This window comes from Oncorhynchus nerka, linkage group LG14 (assembly GCF_034236695.1).
Source record: "Oncorhynchus nerka isolate Pitt River linkage group LG14, Oner_Uvic_2.0, whole genome shotgun sequence".
Taxonomy (NCBI): Eukaryota; Metazoa; Chordata; class Actinopteri; order Salmoniformes; family Salmonidae; genus Oncorhynchus; species Oncorhynchus nerka.
The window spans coordinates 10,331,302-10,350,254 of NC_088409.1; the positions used below are offsets into that span (position 1 = coordinate 10,331,302).

General features: G+C 42.4%; 1 protein-coding gene across 1 annotated transcript in view; it reads right to left on the reverse strand.

Moving 5' to 3' along the window:
* The window catches only part of LOC115117105 (F-actin-uncapping protein LRRC16A-like), a 186,090-nt gene that overhangs the window by 33,874 nt on the left and 133,263 nt on the right, over positions 1-18,953 (reverse strand). The window contains exons 26-28 of the mRNA XM_065027134.1: positions 17,976-18,151; positions 14,084-14,171; positions 12,144-12,284 (exon numbers count right to left, since the gene is read on the reverse strand). Of these exons, the coding sequence (XP_064883206.1) occupies positions 12,144-12,284; positions 14,084-14,171; positions 17,976-18,151 (405 nt within the window). The remainder of the gene's footprint in view (positions 1-12,143; positions 12,285-14,083; positions 14,172-17,975; positions 18,152-18,953) is intronic.

Consider the following 18,953-nt stretch of genomic DNA (forward strand, 5'->3'; position numbering starts at 1 on the left):
ACTCTGTCAGGCCCCACTGTCTTATCTGCCTGTGTCAGGCCCCACTGTCCTATCTTACTGCGTCAGGCCCCACTGTCCTATCTTACTGTGTCAGGCCCCACTGTCCTATCTTACTGTGTCAGGCCCCACTGTCCTATCTTACTGTGTCAGGCCCCACTGTCTTATCTGCCTGTGTCAGGCCCCACTGTCTTATCTGCCTGTGTCAGGCCCCACATGCTCACCATCGGACAGATAAAAACTCTTGTGGCTTGTTCAAAAGATGCTTTTCATCAAATTCTGTTTGTGCCAACAGAGTTTTCATCTCTTGAAGAGATTAAAATGGCCTCAATCTCTAACCGGACCGGATCTGAACCATCAGATCCAACTCAGTAGTCAGTTCACGTTGGGCCAGGCTGGGCAGAGAGGGAGGCAGGGGAGGAAGGGAGGCAGGGGAGGAAGGGAAGAGTGGAGGAGGGGAGGGATAGTGTCTGTCGGGCCAGTTTCCCCTCAGGGCTGCCACATTCTGATGGCTCAGATAAAATGAGAGAGAGAGAGGGAGAGGACTGAACAAGGATGGTCTTTGTGTTACTGTACCAGGTAGTGAGTGGACGGACAGACAGACAGACAGACAGACAGACAGACAGACAGACAGACAGACAGACAGACAGACAGAGACAGACACAGACAGACAGACAGACAGACAGACAGACAGACAGACAGACAGACAGACAGACAGACAGACAGACAGACACAGAACAGGGTGGGTGAGAGAAAGAGTGAAAAATAGTGAGAGAGAGTCGAGAGTTACTTACACTGGTGCAGCAAAGAGTCTCCATGATGCAAAGGTTGAAAGAGGAGGGAAGGAAGGAGAGAGAAAGAGAGCAGAAAAGAAGAGAAAGGAGACAAGATAAAGGCTCAATGAATTCAGAAAAATGAAAATGAAAAGACACTGGAGAGAGAGAGAGAGAGAGAGAGAGAGAGAGAGAGAGAGAGAGACAGAGAGAACTCTATAGGTAGATCATTAGAGAGGGAGAGAGAGAGAACTCTATAGGTAGATCATTAGAGAGGGAGAACTCTGTAGGTAGATCATTAGAGAGAGAGAGAACTCTATAGGTAGATCATTAGAGAGAGAGAGAGAGAGAACTCTATAGGTAGATCATTAGAGAGAGAGAGAGAACTCTATAGGTAGATCATTAGAGAGAGAGAACTCTGTAGGTAGATCATTAGAGAGAGAGAACTCTGTAGGTAGATCATTAGAGAGAGAGAGAACTCTGTAGGTAGATCATTAGAGAGAGAGAGAGACTCTGTAGGTAGATCATTAGAGAGAGAGAGAACTCTGTAGGTAGATCATTAGAGAGAGAGAGACTCTGTAGGTAGATCATTAGAGAGAGAGAGAACTCTGTAGGTAGATCATTAGGGAGATCTGTTAGATCATTAGAGAGAGAGAGAGAGAGAACTCTGTAGGTAGATCATTAGAGAGAGAGAGAGAGAGAGAGGACTCTGTAGGTAGATCATTAGAGAGAGAGAGAACTCTATAGGTAGATCATTAGAGAGAGAGAGAACTCTATAGGTAGATCATTAGAGAGAGAGAGAACTCTATAGGTAGATCATTAGAGAGAGAGAGACTCTATAGGTAGATCATTAGAGAGAGAGAGAGAACTCTATAGGTAGATCATTAGAGAGAGGTAGATCATTAGAGAGAACTCTATAGGTAGATCATTAGAGAGAGAGAGAACTCTATAGGTAGATCATTAGAGAGAGAACTCTATAGGTAGATCATTAGAGAGAGAGAACTCTATAGGTAGATCATTAGAGAGAGAGAGAACTCTATAGGTAGATCATTAGAGAGAGAGAGAGAGAACTCTATAGGTAGATCATTAGAGAGAGAGAGAACTCTATAGGTAGATCATTAGAGAGAGAGAGAACTCTATAGGTAGATCATTAGAGAGAGAGAGAACTCTATAGGTAGATCATTAGAGAGAGAGAACTCTATAGGTAGATCATTAGAGAGAGAGAACTCTATAGGTAGATCATTAGAGAGAGAACTCTATAGGTAGATCATTAGAGAGAGAGAACTCTATAGGTAGATCATTAGAGAGAGAGAGAACTCTATAGGTAGATCATTAGAGAGAGAGAGACTCTATAGGTAGATCATTAGAGAGAGAGAGAACTCTATAGGTAGATCATTAGAGAGAGAGAGAGAGAGAGAACTCTATAGGTAGATCATTAAGAGAGAGAGAACTCTATAGGTAGATCATTAGAGAGAGAGAACTCTATAGGTAGATCATTAGAGAGAGAGAACTCTATAGGTAGATCATTAGAGAGAGAGAGATAGGTAGATCATTAGAGGTAGATCATTAGATCATTAGAGAGAGACTCTATAGGTAGATCATTAGAGAGAGAGAACTCTATAGGTAGATCATTAGAGAGAGAGAACTCTATAGGTAGATCATTAGAGAGAGAGAGAACTCTATAGGTAGATCATTAGAGAGAGAGAGAGAACTCTATAGGTAGATCATTAGAGAGAGAGAGAACTCTATAGGTAGATCATTAGAGAGAGAGAGAACTCTATAGGTAGATCATTAGAGAGAGAGAGAACTCTATAGGTAGATCATTAGAGAGAGAGAACTCTATAGGTAGATCATTAGAGAGAGAGAACTCTATAGGTAGATCATTAGAGAGAGAGAGAGACTCTATAGGTAGATCATTAGAGAGAGAGAGAGAACTCTATAGGTAGATCATTAGAGAGAGAGAACTCTATAGGTAGATCATTAGAGAGAGAGAGAGATAACTCTATAGGTAGATCATTAGAGAGAGAGAGAACTCTATAGGTAGATCATTAGAGAGAGAGAGAACTCTATAGGTAGATCATTAGAGAGAGAGAGAACTCTATAGGTAGATCATTAGAGAGAGAGAAACTCTATAGGTAGATCATTAGAGAGAGGTAGATCATTAGAACTCTATAGGTAGATCATTAGAGAGAGAGAGACTCTATAGGTAGATCATTAGAGAGAGAGAGAGAGAACTCTATAGGTAGATCATTAGAGAGAGAGAGAGACTCTATAGGTAGATCATTAGAGAGAGAGAGAGAGAACTCTATAGGTAGATCATTAGAGAGAGAGAGAACTCTATAGGTAGATCATTAGAGAGAGAGAGAACTCTATAGGTAGATCATTAGAGAGAGAGAGAACTCTATAGGTAGATCATTAGAGAGAGAGAACTCTATAGGTAGATCATTAGAGAGAGAGAACTCTATAGGTAGATCATTAGAGAGAGAGAGAGAACTCTATAGGTAGATCATTAGAGAGAGAGAGAGAACTCTATAGGTAGATCATTAGAGAGAGAGAACTCTATAGGTAGATCATTAGAGAGAGAGAGAACTCTATAGGTAGATCATTAGAGAGAGAGAACTCTATAGGTAGATCATTAGAGAGAGAGAGAGAGAGAGAACTCTATAGGTAGATCATTAGAGAGAGAGAACTCTATAGGTAGATCATTAGAGAGAGAGAGAACTCTATAGGTAGATCATTAGAGAGAGAGAGAACTCTATAGGTAGATCATTAGAGAGAGAGAGAGACTCTATAGGTAGATCATTAGAGAGAGAGATAACTCTATAGGTAGATCATTAGAGAGAGAGAGAGAACTCTATAGGTAGATCATTAGAGAGAGAGAGAACTCTATAGGTAGATCATTAGAGAGAGAGAACTCTATAGGTAGATCATTAGAGAGAGAGAGAACTCTATAGGTAGATCATTAGAGAGAGAGAGAGAGAGAACTCTATAGGTAGATCATTAGAGAGAGAGAGAGACTCTATAGGTAGATCATTAGAGAGAGAGAGAGAGAACTCTATAGGTAGATCATTAGAGAGAGAACTCTATAGGTAGATCATTAGAGAGAGAGAGAGAGAACTCTATAGGTAGATCATTAGAGAGAGAACTCTATAGGTAGATCATTAGAAGAGATAGACTCTATAGGTAGATCATTAGAGAGAGAGAGAACTCTATAGGTAGATCATTAGAGAGAGAGAGAACTCTATAGGTAGATCATTAGAGAGAGAGAGAAACTCTATAGGTAGATCATTAGAGAGAGAGAGAACTCTATAGGTAGATCATTAGAGAGAGAGAGAACTCTATAGGTAGATCATTAGAGAGAGAGAGAACTCTATAGGTAGATCATTAGAGAGAGAGAGAGAACTCTATAGGTAGATCATTAGAGAGAGAGAGAACTCTATAGGTAGATCATTAGAGAGAGAGAGATAACTCTATAGGTATATCATTAGAGAGAGAGAGAACTCTATAGGTAGATCATTAGAGAGAGAGAGAGGGAACTCTATAGGTAGATCATTAGAGAGAGAGAGAACTCTATAGGTAGATCATTAGAGAGAGAGAACTCTATAGGTAGATCATTAGAGAGAGAGAGAGAACTCTATAGGTAGATCATTAGATCATTAGAGAACTCTATAGGTAGATCATTAGAGAGAGAGAGAACTCTATAGGTAGATCATTAGAGAGAGAGAGAGAACTCTATAGGTAGATCATTAGAGAGAGAGAGAGACTCTATAGGTAGATCATTAGAGAGAGAGAGAACTCTATAGGTAGATCATTAGAGAGAGAGAGAGAACTCTATAGGTAGATCATTAGAGAGAGAGAGAGAACTCTATAGGTAGATCATTAGAGAGAGAGAGAGAGAGAACTCTATAGGTAGATCATTAGAGAGAGAGAGACTCTATAGGTAGATCATTAGAGAGAGAGAGAGAACTCTATAGGTAGATCATTAGAGAGAGAGAGAGACTCTATAGGTAGATCATTAGAGAGAGAGAGAACTCTATAGGTAGATCATTAGAGAGAGAGAACTCTATAGGTAGATCATTAGAGAGAGAGAGAACTCTATAGGTAGATCATTAGAGAGAGAGAACTCTATAGGTAGATCATTAGAGAGAGAGAGAGAACTCTATAGGTAGATCATTAGAGAGAGAGAACTCTATAGGTAGATCATTAGAGAGAGAGAACTCTATAGGTAGATCATTAGAGAGAGAGAGAACTCTATAGGTAGATCATTAGAGAGAGAAGAACTCTATAGGTAGATCATTAGAGAGAGAGAGAACTCTATAGGTAGATCATTAGAGAGAGAGAGAACTCTATAGGTAGATCATTAGAGAGAGAGAGAACTCTATAGGTAGATCATTAGAGAGAGAGAGAACTCTATAGGTAGATCATTAGAGAGAGAGAGAGAGAGAGAGAGAGAACTCTATAGGTAGATCATTAGAGAGAGAGAGAGAGACTCTATAGGTAGATCATTAGAGAGAGAGAGAACTCTATAGGTAGATCATTAGAGAGAGAGAGAGAACTCTATAGGTAGATCATTAGAGAGAGAGAGAGAACTCTATAGGTAGATCATTAGAGAGAGAGAGAGAGAACTCTATAGGTAGATCATTAGAGAGAGAGAACTCTATAGGTAGATCATTAGAGAGAGAGAGAACTCTATAGGTAGATCATTAGAGAGAGAGAACTCTATAGGTAGATCATTAGAGAGAGAGAGAGAACTCTATAGGTAGATCATTAGAGAGAGAGAACTCTATAGGTAGATCATTAGAGAGAGAGAGAGACTCTATAGGTAGATCATTAGAGAGAGAGAGAAACTCTATAGGTAGATCATTAGAGAGAGAGAGATCATTAGAGAGAGAGACTCTATAGGTAGATCATTAGAGAGAGAGAGAGACTCTATAGGTAGATCATTAGAGAGAGAGAGAACTCTATAGGTAGATCATTAGAGAGAGAGAGAGAACTCTATAGGTAGATCATTAGAGAGGTAGATCATTAGAGAGAGAACTCTATAGGTAGATCATTAGAGAGAGAACTCTATAGGTAGATCATTAGAGAGAGAGAACTCTATAGGTAGATCATTAGAGAGAGAGAGAGAGAACTCTATAGGTAGATCATTAGAGAGAGAGAACTCTATAGGTAGATCATTAGAGAGAGAGAGAACTCTATAGGTAGATCATTAGAGAGAGAGAGACTCTATAGGTAGATCATTAGAGAGAGAACTCTATAGGTAGATCATTAGAGAGAGACTCTATAGGTAGATCATTAGAGAGAGAGAGAGAACTCTATAGGTAGATCATTAGAGAGAGAGAGAGAGAACTCTATAGGTAGATCATTAGAGAGAGAGAGAACTCTATAGGTAGATCATTAGAGAGAGAGAACTCTATAGGTAGATCATTAGAGAGAGAGAGAACTCTATAGGTAGATCATTAGAGAGAGAGAGAGAACTCTATAGGTAGATCATTAGAGAGAGAGAGAGAGAGAACTCTATAGGTAGATCATTAGAGAGAGAGAGAACTCTATAGGTAGATCATTAGAGAGAGAGAGAACTCTATAGGTAGATCATTAGAGAGAGAGAGAACTCTATAGGTAGATCATTAGAGAGAGAGAGAGACTCTATAGGTAGATCATTAGAGAGAGAGAGAGAACTCTATAGGTAGATCATTAGAGAGAGAGAGAACTCTATAGGTAGATCATTAAGAGAGAGAGAGAGAACTCTATAGGTAGATCATTAGAGAGAGAGAGAACTCTATAGGTAGATCATTAGAGAGAGAGAGAGACTCTATAGGTAGATCATTAAGAGAGAGAGAGAGAACTCTATAGGTAGATCATTAGAGAGAGAGAGAACTCTATAGGTAGATCATTAGAGAGAGAGAGAGAAACTCTATAGGTAGATCATTAGAGAGAGAGAACTCTATAGGTAGATCATTAGAGAGAGAGAACTCTATAGGTAGATCATTAGAGAGAGAGAGAGAACTCTATAGGTAGATCATTAGAGAGAGAGAGATCATTAGAGAGAGAGAGAACTCTATAGGTAGATCATTAAGAGAGAGAACTCTATAGGTAGATCATTAGAGAGAGAGAACTCTAGAGATCTCTCTAGGTAGATCATTAGAGAGAGAGAGAGAGACTCTATAGGTAGATCATTAGAGAGAGAGAACTCTATAGGTAGATCATCTCTATAGGTAGATCATTAGAGAGAGAGAGAGAGACTCTATAGGTAGATCATTAGATCATTAGAGAGAGAGAGAACTCTATAGGTAGATCATTAGAGAGAGAGAGAGAACTCTATAGGTAGATCATTAGAGAGAGAGAGAGAGAACTCTATAGGTAGATCATTAGAGAGAGAGAGAACTCTATAGGTAGATCATTAGAGAGAGAGAGAGAGACTCTATAGGTAGATCATTAGAGAGAGAGAGAGAACTCTATAGGTAGATCATTAGAGAGAGAGAGAACTCTATAGGTAGATCATTATAGGAGATCATTAGAGAGAGACTCTATAGGTAGATCATTAGAGAGAGAGAGAAACTCTATAGGTAGATCATTAGAGAGAGAGATCCTACCACAATGAACTCTATAGGTAGATCATTAGAGAGAGAGAGAGAGATAACTCTATAGGTATATCATTAGAGAGAGAGATAACTCTATAGGTAGATCATTAGAGAGAGAGAGATAACTCTATAGGTATATCATTAGAGAGAGAGATAACTCTATAGGTAGATCATTAGAGAGAGAGAGAACTCTATAGGTAGATCATTAGAGAGAGAGAGAGAACTCTATAGGTAGATCATTAGAGAGAGAGACTCTATAGATCAGATCAGGAGAGAGAGAACTCTATAGGTAGATCATTAGAGAGAGAGAGAGACTCTATAGGTAGATCATTAGAGAGAGAGAGAGAGAGAGAGAGAACTCTATAGGTAGATCATTAGAGAGAGAGAGAGACTCTATAGGTAGATCATTAGAGAGAGAGAACTCTATAGGTAGATCATTAGAGAGAGAGAACTCTATAGGTAGATCATTAGAGAGAGAGAACTCTATAGGTAGATCATTAGAGAGAGAGAACTCTATAGGTAGATCATTAGAGAGAGAGAGAACTCTATAGGTAGATCATTAGAGAGAGAGAGAACTCTATAGGTAGATCATTAGAGAGAGAGAGAACTCTATAGGTAGATCATTAGAGAGAGAGAGAGAACTCTATAGGTAGATCATTAGAGAGAGAGAGAACTCTATAGGTAGATCATTAGAGAGAGAGAGAACTCTATAGGTAGATCATTAAGAGAGAGAGAGAGAACTCTATAGGTAGATCATTAGAGAGAGAGAGAACTCTATAGGTAGATCATTAGAGAGAGAGAGAGAGAGAACTCTATAGGTAGATCATTAGAGAGAGAGAGAGATAACTCTATAGGTAGATCATTAGAGAGAGAGAGAACTCTATAGGTAGATCATTAGAGAGAGAACTCTATAGGTAGATCATTAGAGAGAGAGAGAACTCTATAGGTAGATCATTAGAGAGAGAGAGAGAACTCTATAGGTAGATCATTAGAGAGAGAACTCTATAGGTAGATCATTAGAGAGAGAGAGAACTCTATAGGTAGATCATTAGAGAGAGAGAGAGAGAGAACTCTATAGGTAGATCATTAGAGAGAGAGAGAACTCTATAGGTAGATCATTAGAGAGAGAGAGAACTCTATAGGTAGATCATTAGAGAGAGAGAGAACTCTATAGGTAGATCATTAGAGAGAGAGAGAGAACTCTATAGGTAGATCATTATGAGAGAGAGAGAGAACTCTATAGGTAGATCATTAGAGAGAGAGAACTCTATAGGTATCATTAGGTAGATCATTAGATCATTAGAGAGAGAACTCTATAGGTAGATCATTAGAGAGAGAGAGAACTCTATAGGTAGATCATTAGAGAGAGAGAGAACTCTATAGGTAGATCATTAGAGAGAGAGAACTCTATAGGTAGATCATTAGAGAGAGAGAGAGAGAACTCTATAGGTAGATCATTAGAGAGAGAGAGAGAGAGAGAGAACTCTATAGGTAGATCATTAGAGAGAGAGACTCTATAGGTAGATCATTAGAGAGAGAGAACTCTATAGGTAGATCATTAGAGAGAGAGAACTCTATAGGTAGATCATTAGAGAGAGAGAGAACTCTATAGGTAGATCATTAGAGAGAGAGAGAACTCTATAGGTAGATCATTAGAGAGAGAGAGACTCTATAGGTAGATCATTAGAGAGAGAGAGAGAACTCTATAGGTAGATCATTAGAGAGAGAGAGAGAGAACTCTATAGAGTAGATCATTAGATAGATCATTAGAGAGAGAGAAACTCTATAGGTAGATCATTAGAGAGAGAGAGAACTCTATAGGTAGATCATTAGAGAGAGAGAGAGACTCTATAGGTAGATCATTAGAGAGAGAGACTCTATAGGTAGATCATTAGAGAGAGAGATCATTAGAGAGAGAGAGACTCTATAGGTAGATCATTAGAGAGAGAGAGAACTCTATAGGTAGATCATTAGAGAGAGAGAGAGATACTCTATAGGTAGATCATTAGAGAGAGAGAGAACTCTATAGGTAGATCATTAGAGAGAGAGAACTCTATAGGTAGATCATTAGAGAGAGAGAGAGAGAACTCTATAGGTAGATCATTAGAGAGAGAGAGAAACTCTATAGGTAGATCATTAGAGAGAGAGAACTCTATAGGTAGATCATTAGAGAGAGAGAGATAACTCTATAGGTAGATCATTAGAGAGAGAGAACTCTATAGGTAGATCATTAGAGAGAGAGAACTCTATAGGTAGATCATTAGAGAGAGAGAACTCTATAGGTAGATCATTAGAGAGAGAGGTAGATCATTAGAGAGAGAGAGAGAACTCTATAGGTAGATCATTAGAGAGAGAGAGAACTCTATAGAGATCATTAGAGGACTCTATAGGTAGATCATTAGAGAGAGAGAACTCTATAGGTAGATCATTAGAGAGAGAGAGAGAACTCTATAGGTAGATCATTATAGGTAGATCATTATAGGTAGATCATTAGAGAGAGAGAGAGAACTCTATAGGTAGATCATTAGAGAGAGAGAGAGAAACTCTATAGGTAGATCATTACAGAGAGAGAGAGAGAGAACTCTATAGGTAGATCATTAGAGAGAGAACTCTATAGGTAGATCATTAAGAGAGCCACCCCATCTCTTTAATGGCTGTGTAATCCAACCCCATCTCTTTAATGGCTGTGTAATCCAACCCCATCTCTTTAATGGCTGTGTAATCCAACCCCATCTCTTTAATGGCTGTGTAATCCAACCCCATCTCTTTAATGGCTGTGTAATCCAACCCCATCTCTTTAATGGCTGTGTAATCCAACCCCATCTCTTTAATGGCTGTGTAATCCAACCCCATCTCTTTAATGGCTGTGTAATCCAACCCCATCTCTTTAATGGCTGTGTAATCCAACCCCATCTCTGTAATGGCTGTGTAATCCAGCCCCATCTCTGTAATGGCTGTGTAATCCAACCCCATCTCTTTAATGGCTGTGATCCAGATCTCTTTAATGGCTGTGTAATCCAACCCCATCTCTGTAATGGCTGTGTAATACAGCCCCATCTCTGTAATGGCTGTGTAATCCAACCCCATCTCTTTAATTGCTGTGTAATCCAACCCCATCTCTTTAATGGCTGTGTAATCCAACCCCATCTCTTTAATTGCTGTGTAATCCAACCCCATCTCTTTAATTGCTGTGTAAACAACAGCAGACACACCAAGCACAGCCAGAACTAAATATAGAATACATGCAGTCAGTCAACTAGCCTGGACTAAACCTGTCTGTTTAAAACAATAGGATGAGGGTCAGTAGCCAATAAGACAATAGGATGAATCCCTTAGAACCATCCTACCACAATGAATCAACCCCCCTATCCCACCATCCTACCACAATGAATCAACCTCCCTATCCTACCACAATGAATCAACCTCCCTATCCTACCATCCTACCATAATGAATCAACCTCCCTATCCTACCATCCTACCACAATGAATCAACCTCCCTATCCTACCATCCTACCACAATGAATCAACCTCCCTATCCTACCACAATGAATCAACCTCCCTATCCTACCATCCTACCACAATGAATCAACCTCCCTATCCTACCATCCTACCATAATGAATCAACCTCCCTACAGTATCTTACCATCCTACCACAATGAATCAACCTCCCTACAGTATCTTACCATCCTACCATAATGAATCAACCTCCCTATCCCACCATCCTACCACAATGAATCAACCTCCCTATTTTACCATCCTACCACAATGAATCAACCTCCCTATCCTACCATCCTACCACAATGAATCAACCTCCCTATTTTACCATCCTACCACAATGAATCAACCTCCCTATCCTACCATCCTACCACAATGAATCAACCTCCCTATCCCACCATCCCACCATAATGAATCAACCTCCCTATCCTACCATCCTACCACAACGAATCAACCTCCCTATCCTACCATCCTACCACAATGAATCAACCTCCCTATCCCACCATAATGAATCAACCTCCCTATCCTACCATCCTACCATAATGAATCAACCTCCCTACAGTATCTTACCATCCTACCACAATGAATCAACCTCCCTACAGTATCTTACCATCCTACCATAATGAATCAACCTCCCTATCCTACCATCCTACCATAATGAATCAACCTCCCTACAGTATCTTACCATCCTACCACAATTAATCAACCTCCCTATCCCACCATCCCACCATAATTAATCAACCTCCCTATCCTACCACAATGAATCAACCTCCCTATCCCACCATCCTACCACAATGAATCAACCTCCCTATCCCACCATCCCACCATAATTAATCAACCTCCCTATCTTACTAGATCATTAGAGAGAGAGAACTCCCTACAGATCATTAGATCCTAGATAGAGAGAGAACTCCTACCACAATGAATCAACCTCCCTACAGTATCTTACCATCCTACCATAATGGACCAACCTCCGTACAGTATCTTACCATCCTACCATAATGAATGAACCTACCTATCTTACCATCTTACAATGGCCAGTAGGCACAGCATGAGGAACTGCTAATTCATTACAGTTAGATAGAACCAGTTAACCTTAATGGTAGATTAAGGATTATGGCCTTTCAGGACGATAACCAGACATAAGCCAAGGTTAGCTGATCTCCCTGTAACACTCAGTCTGAGATTAGACATGTCTGGAACCCCAAATGAGTGAGGAACCCATGACAGGAAACAGAATGAACAGGAGCCTGGCCCTCACACAAAACATATGGTCGTGTAGTGTAGTGTAGTGTACCATGCATGTCTCCAGGTCCTCCAGCCTTTCTGCCTCATTCAGCTCCGTGGTGGCCCGTTTAGGAGCCCTCTCCTCGGGTACGTCCAGGTCCACAGACTCCCGCTGGACCAGAGGACGCTCCTTCCTCACCAGGTGGTCAGCCTAGGGGGGAGCAAGACATAATGACTATTACACTACTGTTACTATAGTCACTATTACTGTTACTATAGTAACTGTTACTATGTTCACTATTACTGTTACTATGGTCACTATTACTATAGTCACTATTACTGTTACTATAGTAACTATTACTATGTTCACTATTACCGTTACTATGGTCACTATTACTGTTACTATAGTCACTATTACTGTTACTATAGTCACTATTGCTGTTACTATAGTCACTATTACTGTTACTATAGTAACTGTTACTATGTTCACTATTAAGTCGCTCTGGATAAGAGCGTCTGCTAAATGACTTAAATGTAATGTAAATGTACTGTTACTATGGTCACTATTACTATAGTCACTATTACTGTTACTATAGTAACTATTACTATGCTCACTATTACCGTTACTATGGTCACTATTACTGTTACTATAGTCACTATTACTATGTTCACTATTACCGTTACTATGGTCACTATTACTGTTACTATAGTCACAATTACTGTTACTATGGTCACTATTACTGTTACTATAGTCACTATCACTGTTACTATGTTCACTATTACTGTTACTATGGTTACTATTACTGTTACTATGGTCACTATTACTATGTTCACTATTACTGTTACTATGTTCACTATTGCTGTTACTATAGTCACTGTTACTGTTACTATGTTCACTATTACTGTTACTATGGTCACTATTACTATGTTCACTATTGCTGTTACTATAGTCACTGTTACTATGTTCACTATTACTGTTACTATGTTCACTATAACTGTTACTATGGTCATGCTTACTGTTACTATGGTCACTATTACTGTTACTATAGTCACAATTACTGTTACTATAGTCACTATAACTGTTACTATGGTCACTATTACTGTTACTATAGTCACAATTACTATTACTATGTTCACTATTACTGTTACTATAGTCACTATAACTGTTACTATGGTCACTATTACTGTTACTATAGTCACAATTACTGTTACTATGTTCACTATAACTGTTACTATGGTCACGCTTACTGTTACTATGGTCACTATTACTGTTACTATAGTCACTATTACTGTTACTATGTTCACTATAACTGTTACTATGGTCACGCTAACTGTTACTATGGTCACGCTTACTGTTACTATGTTCACTATTACTGTTACTTTAGTCACTATAACTGTTACTATGGTCACTATTACTGTTACTATAGTCACTATTACTGTTACTATAGTCACTATTACTGTTACTATGGTCACTATTACTGTTACTATGTTCACTATCACTGTTACTATGGTCACTATTACTGTTACTATGTTCACTATCACTGTTACTATGGTCACTATTACTGTTACTATGGTGACTATTACTGTGTATTATTATATATGACCTATATGATCATAAACCTGTACTAGTGAACCAGTGACTGACTCATCATAGAATTCATGTTAGAATTTCACAAAATATTCAAGCTAATGTGTTGTCATGGTTACCATGAGTAGTGATGTGTTGTCATGTTATCATGAGTAGTGATGTATTGTCATGTTATCATGAGTAGTGATGTGTTGTCATGTTATTGTGAGTAGTGATGTGTTGTCATGTTATCATGAGTAGTGACGTGTTGTCATGGTTATCATGAGTAGTGATGCGTTGTCATGGTTATCGTGAGTCGTGATGTGTTGTCATGGTTATCATGAGTGGTGTCGTGTTGTCATGGTTACCATGAGTAGTGACGTGTTGTCATGGTTACCATAAGTAGTGAGTGCACTGTATCTCCAGGCATGAATAAGACTCACCAGTGTGTGCTGAGAGCCAGACAGGGCTTCTAGGATCTCATCTACGATACGGTCTGAGAGGAAGGAAGCCAGGCTCAGCTTTACCTCACTAGGAGAGAAACAGAGAGGGGAAGAGGATAAAACAGAGGGATGAAGAGGAGAGAAACAGATTGATGAAGGAGAGAAACAGAGGGATGAAGAGAGAAACAGGGATGAAGAGGACAGAAACAGATTGATGAAGGAGAGAAACAGAGGGATGAAGAGAGAAACAGGGATGAAGAGGACAGAAACATATTGATGAAGGAGAGAAACAGAGGGATGAAGATAGAAACAGGGATGAAGAGGACAGAAACAGATTGATGAAGGAGAGAAACAGAGGGATGAAGTCAGAAAGAGGAGAGAGGCTTCGTGGGCCACTCTGAGGCAAGGCTGTGTGGGCCACTCTGAGGCAAGGCTGTGTGGGCCATCAGACCAGCAGGCTGTGAACAACCCCCTGGCGTTCTAAATGACAGTGGGAATCTACACTAGAAGGATAGACACCTGCACACTGTCCAACGACAGGACCAATAAGTGTGAATCTACACTAGAAGGATAGACACCTGCACACTGTCCAACGACAGGACCAATAAGTGGGAATCTACACTAGAAGGATAGACACCTGCACACTGTCCAACGACAGGACCAATAAGTGGGAATCTACACTAGAAGGATAGACACCTGCACACTGTCCAACGACAGGACCAATAAGTGGGAATCTACACTAGAAGGATAGACACCTGCACACTGTCCAACGACAGGACCAATAAGTGGGAATCTACACTAGAAGGATAGACACCTGCACACTGTCCAACGACAGGACCAATAAGTGGGAATCTACACTAGAAGGATAGACACCTGCACACTGTCCAACGACAGGACCAATAAGTGGGAATCTACACTAGAAGGATAGACACCTGCACACTGTCCAACGACAGGACCAATAAGTGGGAATCTACACTAGAAGGATAGACACCTGCACACTGTCCAACGACAGGACCAATAAGTGGGAATCTACACTACATTTACATTTAACATTTAAGTCATTTAGCAGACGCTCTTATCCAGATAGACACCTGCACACTGTCCAACGACAGGACCAATAAGTGGGAATCTAACAATCAGGGCCACTGCTATGACCTTAACACAGACAGGCACAGAGGACACAGACAGTGACAGAGGACACAGACAGGCACAGAGGACACAGACAGTGACAGAGGACACAGACAGTGACAGAGGACACAGACAGGCACAGAGGACACAGACAGGGACAGAGGACACAGACAGGCACAGAGGACACAGACAGTGACAGAGGACACAGACAGTGACAGAGGACACAGACAGGCACAGAGGACACAGACAGGGACAGAGGACACAGACAGGCACAGAGGACACAGACAGGCACAGAGGACACAGACAGGCACAGAGGACACAGACAGTGACAGAGGACACAGACAGTGACAGAGGACACAGACAGTGACAGAGGACACAGACAGGCACAGAGGACACAGACAGGGACAGAGGACACAGACAGGCACAGAGGACACAGACAGGCACAGAGGACACAGACAGTGACAGAGGACACAGACAGGCACAGAGGACACAGACAGTGGACACAGACAGGGACAGAGGACACAGACAGGCACAGAGGACACAGACAGAGGACACAGACAGTGACAGAGGGCACAGAGGACACAGACAGTGACAGAGGACACAGACAGTGACAGAGGACACAGACAGTGGACACAGACAGGGGCAGAGGACACAGACAGTGACAGAGGACACAGACAGGGACAGAGGACACAGACAGGCACAGAGGACACAGACAGTGACGGAGGACACAGACAGTGACAGAGGACACAGACAGTGACAGAGGACACAGACAGGGCCAGAGGACACAGACAGTGACAGAGGACACAGACAGTGACAGAGGACACAGACAGGCACAGAGGACACAGACAGTGACAGAGGACACAGACAGGCACAGAGGACACAGACAGTGACAGAGGACACAGACAGAGGACACAGACAGTGACAGAGGACACAGACAGTGACAGAGGACACAGACAGGGACAGAGGACACAGACAGTGACAGAGGACACAGACAGTGACAGAGGACACATACAGAGGACACAGACAGTGACAGAGGACACAGACAGTGACAGAGGACACATACAGAGGACACAGACAGGGACAGGGACACAGAGTGACAGAGGACACAGACAGTGACAGAGGACACAGACAGTGACAGAGGACACAGACAGGCACAGAGGACACAGACAGGCACAGAGGACACAGACAGGCACAGAGGACACAGACAGTGACAGAGGACACAGACAGGACAGAGGACACAGACAGGGACAGAGGACACAGACAGGGACAGAGGACACAGACAGGGACAGAGGACACAGACAGGCACAGAGGACACAGACAGGCACAGAGGACACAGACAGGACAGAGGACACAGACAGTGACAGAGGACACAGACAGTGACAGAGGACACAGACAGTGACAGAGGACACAGACAGTGACAGAGGACACAGACAGGCACAGAGGACACAGACAGGGACAGAGGACACAGACAGGCACAGAGGACACATACAGGCACAGAGGACACAGACAGTGACAGAGGACACAGACAGGCACAGAGGACACAGACAGTGACAGAGGACACAGACAGTGGACACAGACAGGGACAGAGGACACAGACAGGCACAGAGGACACAGACAGTGACAGAGGACACAGACAGTGACAGAGGGCACAGAGGACACAGACAGTGACAGAGGACACAGACAGTGACAGAGGACACAGACAGTGGACACAGACAGGGACAGAGGACACAGACAGTGACAGAGGACACAGACAGGGACAGAGGACACAGACAGGCACAGAGGACACAGACAGTGACGGAGGACACAGACAGTGACAGAGGACACAGACAGTGACAGAGGACACAGACAGGGCCAGAGGACACAGACAGTGACAGAGGACACAGACAGTGACAGAGGACACAGACAGGCACAGAGGACACAGACAGTGACAGAGGACACAGACAGTGACAGAGGACACAGACAGGCACAGAGGACACAGACAGTGACAGAGGACACAGACAGAGGACACAGACAGTGACAGAGGACACAGACAGTGACAGAGGACACAGACAGTGACAGAGGACACAGACAGGGACAGAGGACACAGACAGTGACAGAGGACACAGACAGTGACAGAGGACACATACAGAGGACACAGACAGTGACAGAGGACACAGACAGTGACAGAGGACACATACAGAGGACACAGACAGGGACAGAGGACACAGACAGTGACAGAGGACACAGACAGTGACAGAGGACACAGACAGTGACAGAGGACACAGACAGGCACAGAGGACACAGACAGGCACAGAGGACACAGACAGTGACAGAGGACACAGACAGGGACAGAGGACACAGACAGGGACAGAGGACACAGACAGTGACAGAGGACACAGACAGTGACAGAGGACACAGACAGAGGACACAGACAGTGACGGAGGACACAGACAGTGACAGAGGACACAGACAGTGACAGAGGACACAGACAGGGACAGAGGACACAGACAGGGACAGAGGACACAGACAGTGACAGAGGACACAGACAGTGACAGAGGACACAGACAGACACGTCACCTGTGTAGATAACACAATATAAAAACAGTTACACCAGGATTCTGCTTCTCAATGTACTCAGGCTTGTCAGCCAGAGGTCATAGTTCATTGAGCCAAGAGAACAAGGACATGGAGGTTAGTGATTTCAGGACAACAGCAAAAAGTCTGGACATCATTAGTGTGGAGTGAAGTCTTGTCATATAAACACATGATACAACTCTAGTCTCACCTGATCTTGTTGATGATGTCGACTCCAGACTGTTCCAGCAGGGTGTTCTTGACAAAGCTACGGGGAACCACCATCTTAGCTGTGCTGGCTTTGATCAGGTCCTGACGAAGGTTAGTCTTCCTCATCACATGGGGACAGAGACCCTCCGCAGCATCCACCATGGACTCCAACAGACCCTGGAAAGATGAGACTCCATCACATCTAGACATCCACCACGGACTCCATCACATCTAGACATCCACCACGGACTCCATCACATCTAGACATCCACCACGGACTCCATCACATCTAGACATCCACCACGGACTCCATCACATCTAGACATCCACCACGGACTCCATCACATCTAGACATCCACCATGGACTGTATATGTGTGTATGTATATGTGTGTGTGCGCGTGTGTGTGTGTGTGTGTGTGTGTCAGGCTCCCTCACAGAACTCCTTCTCTCTGCTCTGATTACAGGCGGAGGGAAACATACCAGCTCCTCTGCAGACACAACAACAACCACAGCGTTAAGGCCTGGGAGTTACGAACATATTTATGTCCCCCCCCGCTGACCCCCCCCCGCTGACCCCCCCGCCGTACAATCCAGCTCTGGACGTCTCAACAGTCAATATGTCTGAGGGACTGGAAAAACAGGAGAATACGCAAGGCTATGTGTGTGTGTGTGTGTGTGTGTGGGTGTGTGTGTGGGTGGCTGGGGGGGGTCTGGAGGGCGGAGAGAGACGAGACTGTTAACTCAGGAGTCTGCCTACCTGCCAAGAATGTACTGCTGCCCAAACCAACAACATCCACTCTGGTCAAACTGTCTTTTAGGATGTCAGAACCCTGCTCTTTTGGAACAAACACATTTCTGGAGAAGGATCCTGTTCAGAGCAGTATCCTGGCATCACCCTGTTCAGAGCAGTATCCTGGCATCACCCTGTTCAGAGCAGTATCCTGGCATCACCCTGTTCAGAGCAGTATCCTGGCATCA